Source organism: Nanorana parkeri, unplaced genomic scaffold (genome assembly GCF_000935625.1).
Source record: "Nanorana parkeri isolate BGI_ZX_2015 unplaced genomic scaffold, ASM93562v1 scaffold409, whole genome shotgun sequence".
NCBI lineage: Eukaryota > Metazoa > Chordata > Amphibia > Anura > Dicroglossidae > Nanorana > Nanorana parkeri.
The window spans coordinates 950,026-957,519 of NW_017306677.1; the positions used below are offsets into that span (position 1 = coordinate 950,026).

General features: G+C 39.9%; 1 protein-coding gene across 1 annotated transcript in view; it reads right to left on the reverse strand.

Moving 5' to 3' along the window:
• Positions 1-599: 599 nt before the first annotated feature.
• CHD9 (chromodomain helicase DNA binding protein 9) overlaps positions 600-7,494 on the reverse strand; it is a 167,748-nt gene continuing 160,853 nt past the window's right edge. Inside the window, exons 36-41 of the mRNA XM_018559651.1 lie at positions 7,175-7,340; positions 6,896-7,038; positions 5,569-5,778; positions 4,997-5,125; positions 2,919-3,023; positions 600-1,686 (exon numbers count right to left, since the gene is read on the reverse strand). Coding sequence (XP_018415153.1) covers positions 829-1,686; positions 2,919-3,023; positions 4,997-5,125; positions 5,569-5,778; positions 6,896-7,038; positions 7,175-7,340 — 1,611 coding nt within the window. The 3' untranslated portion in view covers positions 600-828. The remainder of the gene's footprint in view (positions 1,687-2,918; positions 3,024-4,996; positions 5,126-5,568; positions 5,779-6,895; positions 7,039-7,174; positions 7,341-7,494) is intronic.

Here is a 7,494-nt window from a genome sequence, read left to right on the forward strand (position 1 = left end):
CTCTGAAACCCTCTTAAACATTTCTACATTAATTCTTTTACTTTGTAAAGGATCGCCGCGGCGTCATCGCTACTTAGCGCACAGCGTTGTGAAGGAAAGGGGCGTAAGCTTTGTGCTTTCACATAGGAGAGGCAGAATTGAGGCTCTTTTAGAGTCAAAGTGTATATTCCCAAATGAATAATATTTAAATAAATAATCTTGGTGCCTATATGCTGAATGATGCTACCATAACTTACAAATAAAAAATAAAATAAACAATTTCATGATCATTTCCCTTTACGGTGAAATAAAACACAGCTACTAAACATTTCCACGACATTCGTCAACTGCCCAAATTATTGCTGAGTTCTGTTAAGTGATACGTTTGAGGAAAATTGTAAAAACTAAAGGCAGAAAGGAAAACCACAATATACTCAGAGGATTCTGTGTTTCACTGCAAATATATTATTTATATACAGCTCTTAGAGAGCGAGCTTGCCTTTTATTTCCTATTTTTTGTCTTTTTTTAAATTTTTTTTTCCATAAAATTACCCCAGGCTTCCCTCAAACAAAAGGTAATGCCTTTTGCTGTAAGCTTCTTACAGCACAGTGTGTATTGTTTTTTTGATATTACATACAAGTAAGTCTCTGTGAGAATATTACATGCAAAACGTTTTCTTAAAACGCCGTTTGCATTTTCAGAATACTGAAATGTCTGCTTGTCTTTAAAATCCTTTGATGCACTTGTAACACATTATTTACAATTAAAATAATTGTAGGCAAGAGAGGGTTTAAAGTGGGAGGGAGGGAAAGGGCTGTTTCATAATTTAAGTGCAGGTTTTGTCAAGGTTAGTCTTCCTCCGAAGAATCCGAGTCCTCAGACGAGGAAGAAGAGGGGCTGTTTGATCCTGAGGAAGGTTCTGCCTTCTCAGAACAGTCATCTGTGCTGTTCTCATTTTGAGAGCCAACCTCATTCCTCGCTTTTTCTTTCTGGCTGGGGGCAGGAGGCGATTCTGCGGTGGAATCTGGGACAGCTACTGGACCAGCATCTTTGCTAGTATTCTGTACTTCAAAAATGTTCGGTTGCGGCACAGCTGGGATGTGAAGATTAAGGCCTGGAGTGAGAAGCATCCCTGGGTAGAGTATATTGGGTAACAGCAGTGGGTTGATAGATAAGGAACCTGCTTGTAGAGCAGTTCCCATAGATGTGGAAGGAGGGCTTGAGTTCTGCCTGGCTTTGTCACCAGAAGGGGACATCGTCCTTTCTTTGCCATTTTCAGCTTCTTTGCAGTCATTTGTACAGTTCTTCGCTTTCTCCTTGGCACTGGGCTCTGAGGATTTGTTCAACAGGTTTCCCATACCCAAAAGATTGGGTAATCCAGCCAGCAGCATTGGGAACATGGCGGCCATATTTTTGGCATCTCCACCAGAAGCAGAGAGACCTGCAGGCAAGCCGATTAATCCAGCTGTCAGCTGCAAAGACTGGAGACTCTGGAAGTTCTGCTGTAAAGCTTGGTAGCTGGAAATATCCATGCCTGGGATAAGGCCATTTGCTAGCAGAGGGCTGACGTTGACAGAGTTTCCAGCTGCTGTGGCTGCTGCTGCCCTGGCAATTTCACTTTTTGGCCTCCTGCCTCTCCTGCTCACTTCCTCCCGCACCACAGGGCCAGTTAGGATACGGTCAAACATACTATCTGGGAGGAAACCCTATAGAGGAAAGGAACAAAAATAGCTCTGTTAGGTGAGAGAATGTATCCCATTACCAAATGTTTACCCATGACCTTAAAGTGAAATCTGTAATCAGGCTATTGACATCCAATTTTTGACATTTCCTTTGCAAGTAGTAAATAAGTTGTAAAACAAGCCATTACTGACCCCTGCAGCTGCAAACACTGTTGATCAATACATCCTCAAAGGTTACAGTGGAAGCACTGAAGCTGTTCAAGTCCTTCTCTCAGAAGCTCCACTTCCCCTAACAGAACATCTGCTCTGTCTGTAAATTAGAGATTAGAAGGTTGGAAAGGCTGCAAAGTCACTGCTAGGAGGTGGGAACAGGGTGAGCTGTGCTGCTGATAGGACTTGAATTATTTTAGTGCTTCTGTTGGGAACTTTGATGATTAATTGCTGTACAGTACCAGCAGCTCCAGGGGTCAATGAGCGCTTGTTTAAAGCTCATTTACTGCTTCTTAAGATGGGAACTTTGATGATGAATTGTTTTACAGTACCAGCAGCTCCGGAGGCCAATGAGGGCTTGTGTGAAGCTCATTTACTGCCTAAGAAACAGCATAGCAACAAATCTACTTTAAGAGACACCATATTGTCAATAAAGACATCAAAAGTACATATTTTAATTTTTATATATATTATATAATCACCAAATCATCCACATTAGTCTCTTTTAATTACAAGGCATAAACTTTAACAAAAGATTGTGCTAGGGTCTCACTTTTCATTAGCTGTTGCGGCTATCTGAGCCATGTAAAAACATTAGGAGCCAGTCCTTGGTTTCCTTCATATTTCAGATGATTACTTTTATTCCTTAATAGCAGATCCTAGATAACCTAACTGCAGGGTACCCCTATTATAGTTGTTTTATAGCAAATCTAAAGTAAAATTCTGCTCCAGGTAAACAAAATATGTGGAGGTGAGAACTTAAGCTAAGTGGACACTGTAAAATGTACATATAGTCCTAATAACATTCTTAGAAAATTGTGGCACAGCAAGCACACAATAAGCAGTAAACACCGGAGAATGATACAAATGACTTTTATAGATTTAGGTGATTGGGTTACATTTTTAATTAACAGAATGCTTCAGAAAACTCCCCAAGTGCAGACAGAAGTATCCGGACTCTGTGGCCACACACTTTCTGAAGGGTGTACCCTTATTTCAGTAAAGCTAAAAGCGCTAAATATAAACATACAATGATTTGTACTCACAGATTGCTTTACAACGTCCCCCCACTCGGGAGCCACTCCGTACTCTGGATTTTCCTTCAGGAATCGGCACAGGTCTTTAAGGGGAGGGGCAAATGCTCCCCCAACCTAAACACAAGCCAAAAGAGTTATATACAACAAACCATATAGGTTGAATCAGAGGGCAGTTCCCTCCAAAACCACTGAATTAAGTAAACTTGACAGCAGAAGTGGCCATAATATTGTGAGTGATGAAAACATTAAAAGAAAGTCTATCACCACTACGGCTCAGTATTTACTGGAAGAGCGAGCAATTCACCAATTTTTGTAATTGCCGGCTCTATTTTTATCATGTGGCATTGCTGGGAAAAAATTACTTAAAAAATGGCACCCGTTAAGGCCAAGAGCAAGCAGTGATCCTAGCTGTAAGAACTAGGCACTGTGTGACATGGCTTTGTATACAAACAAAGCCATGTCAGACCAAGGATTTGCCTATGATATGGCATGGATTATCAACATGTTGTTGATAAACAAAGTCATGTGATTGCCATAACAGTGCCGAAATGGAGATCACATGACTGTCTTTATAAAAAGAACAAGTCCGTGATAGTCAAATATTGCTTCCCTGACCGACAGAAACCATTTAAAAACTATTGCACGGTTCCAAAACACCAAAAGCCACACTGAAGGTGAACTGGTAAAAAAATAAGTGAATAAAAAATTATAATATATACATAAATATATATACACTGAGTGCCCAGATTATTATGACCACCCCATCAGTACTTCGTTGGGCAAGTGGAAATCTCTTGATCAAAGCTAAATACAAATACAGTAACACTGTTTTTGTTATTTTATCTTGTTATTTTTGACTGGAGTTCTATTTTAATTCTGCTTTCCTCCACTGATTTTACCAAAAGCTTCTTGGGAAATAGCAAAGGTAATGCTCTTTGCGAATTAGGCTAACATCAGCATGCTGACAGGACATGGAGTTTTCTACTTAAGCTGTGGCTTCCTTCCAAAGATGTTTCGCACCTTTTGTTTTGATGCAACTGAACAAGTATTTTGCTAATTTAAATTGAAATCTCAGTTGGGCTTTAGCAGTAGTGGCCAATAAAATAATACTAGAGTTATTACACCCACCACAGGTTCATTCTTGATGAAATGCTTATTGGTTTGCATGCAAGAGACCAAAGTGCAAACTATACACTGTATACCCATGAGTGATTCCAACCGTTTCAGTTGTCACAGTAATCACTTACTGGTAAAGTTTGTTCGTTAACTAAAAAATGTGGTTATCAAATATGAAACATCCCATTTTCTGCAAATCTAATGAACATGTTTAATACCTGCAAGCACTTTGTTCTGGTGTTACTGACATATGCCATAAGAAATAGATTTTGGCTCCCTGCCCCTCCCATGTATCAATTTCTAGCATTGGCAAGTACTCTGTATTTGTTATCTCTTCTCTCATCTTAAGAATATTTGCAATAAGTATAACATTCTATGTTTAATAACCAAGTGTGCTTGTCCAGGCTTTGCAGAAAGTTAAATAGTATGAACTGTTGTGTTAAGAAAAACATATTTGATTTATCTACTGCTGTATTGTCAATGTAATGTATTTTCTGTGGGCCACCTGGAAAGACCATTGCGTGACATCTTCCTGTTCTTGTGTATTAACGGTTCATAAAAACTATCACTCTCCAGTGTATATTGTTTCAAAGAAAAGTTGTACAACTTCCCGTTTAGCATTTAATTACCAGCGTTTCCCTTTTTTATGTGTAGATACAAAGCCAGTGAGAGGTCTGCCCACCCTCACGCCAGCTGTAGACACACAGACTGAAACAAATATTCTTCTCAACTAGGGCAAAAGTTTGCTTTAAAGTAATAGTTTCCTATCGAATTTAAAAAAGTGAATAAACTCTTATTAGATGCAGATATTTGAAAAAATGCTAGGCTATATTTAAGTCATAACAAGCATTTCCAAAAACTTGAGCTTGATTAGCTTTTATGTCTACAAAGCCTAGTTACCACAAAAGATGCCCTATCAACTGCATTAGTTTCAGGTCACACATGGATGGCCACTCATTAGGTCCACTTGCCTTCCTGGCGTTTCTCTTGTTGATGAGCTGAACACGTTCATCTCCAGTAAGGCTGTTCACATCCAGCTTGTTGGGATTCCGACATCGGTGCCTCTTCTGTTTGGGCCTACCATCATGAAGCTGCATTCTCTGAACACAAACAAATACTATACGATTAACATTTACTCACATAACCAAATATTTTTCGCCTGCAGGAACACTGATAAATATCTGCCATTTCTGGATATGACCTTCTGCCCCTCCTTCTAAAATGCAGGGATTGGGTTTTAGTTGCCAATCACCAGGCCGGGACATAGGCATGTATGGGAGAGGGAAAGTTCACCAAATGTGTAAGCACTGGCTGAGCTAGAGCTTATACAAAGTTTACATGAAGGGATCCTGTAGCTAATGGACCAGTGGGGGAGAGCAGGGAAGGTAAATATGAGTAGGTGTGTCAACCTACTCTGAAGGGCTAAATGACAGGTTCTCTTTAAAAAATAGATTCCAAAGTGAAGTAAAAATGCAAGGCAACTAGTTTTCAAAATAATACAAAAGAAACTAATACGAATAAATATTGCAATAAAACAACTTACAGGTATAAAAGCCCCCCGGTCTTCTACATAACCAGGATGTGCTTTAAGCCAGCTCTCTAGATCCCTTCTTTTTGGTGCATCGTCCCCTGCTAGCCGTGTGCCATCCTTTAAGTTAATGACAGGGACAGGGCTGTCTGCATCCAGTGCTCCTGGAAGCACCTGATGGCCAGATAAAGGCTGAGATAAGGAAGGAGCCAAAGCCGGGTTCACCTGCAACACAAGAAAATCAATTGGCATTGTAAAAGTTTGGCATTACATTGGGATGGCCCAGAATGTAGCTATGTATACATAGATGGTCTGAGGAGAAAATGGTACTGCACACATTACCTCTCCCCTGTATATAGTTAAAAAAATACTGTATATTAAACATGTTATTAAATGAACATAAATCAAGATACCATAATAATAGAGACAGTTATAGACAGAAGTTTACTGCTTAAACTACAATGAATCTTGTTTGAGGGGCAGTGAAACTCTAAAGGTGCCCATACACCTTACGATAATCGTATGCGATCGACTTTTCGTACGACAATCGTAACATGTGAATAGAGTGCCCGACCGATAGTACTGTACAATCGTACGACTTTTGAAGGTCAAGCATGTTTGCAAACTTTGGTCGATCGTACGATGTTCGCATGGTTGGTGGCGTTTCCGTCCGTCAAAAGTCGTACGATTAACACTGCGCATGCGCAAACTAAAATAATTGCGGTCAATTACGGCAAGTCGTCCAGATGTTTTTTTTTTTAACTACCGCTGATTGAGCCTTTCGATAATCGGGGCAGGATGGGGCTGTCGTGCGAAAATCGTACGACGGTTCGATCATCGGACGAAAAGTTTCGTTTGAAACTGTCCACCTCATCCTCCACAACAGTAAATAGGTGAATTGTATGTACAGTGGTACCTCGGTTCACTAACTTAATTCGTTCCACGACGAGATTTAAATACCCCTGGTTTTTAGTGGTGTTTCTCAATTTATTTAAAGTACATGTCCCTTTATAAAAACCTATGAACTCCTTGGCTTTCATGCTGAATTGTGTTGAGAGAACAATCTATTAGCAAAGTGTTCTCACATTTAAATCACAATTCCAGCTTTTATGGCTTCCACATTGTTAAGGTTCATGTTTATACCAATAGAAAGGGTGGGGTAGATAACTGACATTTCACAGACAAGCTATTGCCGACAGTGGCAGGATGAGGGCAGTTGTCATCTCTGTCCAATATCGCAAACAAGCCAGTACTACATTGATAAAAAAGGTAAATCAAAAAATGTAATCTTTTACTGTTTTCAGTAAGGATTCAAACCCAATCCATGAATAATGTGACTCACGTGATTTAGCATCTTATTCCGGTTCATAAACAAGATATCAACTCCTTCTACATTCTTCCTCCTTCCTCTCCTTTTTTTGACAGCTGGCTGAGCATCTGATGCCATGCCATTCATACCAGGAGTTGATAGTGTATTAGAAGTACCTTCAAAAAATTCAGATGTTTATTAATAACAGCACCACTTCATGTACGGTGACATTTTTTAATAAAGCAGCATCAAATGAGGACAAGAGCAAAGTGTAAGAACATAATTAACAATAAGATTTCACTACATTTTTACCTGATGCTGCCAAGGGTTTTGGAAAGGTTACAAGGCTGGCCTCAGAGGCATTCTGAAGATCCTGTAGTCGAGCCAAATACTGCTGCTGTCCCAGTGCCTCCTCACCATCCAGAGGCCTTTTCTGAGGAATCCCTTGCTTCTGAAATGTCAGCTTTAAGCCACCCTCCTGAAAGGCAACACATCTGGATCAATGAGAGGTTCTAAGCTATAACAAGATCCAACCAGCTGTTAGTGAATAAAAGTCCAGTAGCAGAACCATAAAGCTTTATGTCAGATTTCAAGCGAGAAAGGCAATGTTTAAAAGAACAATCCCCCCCCCC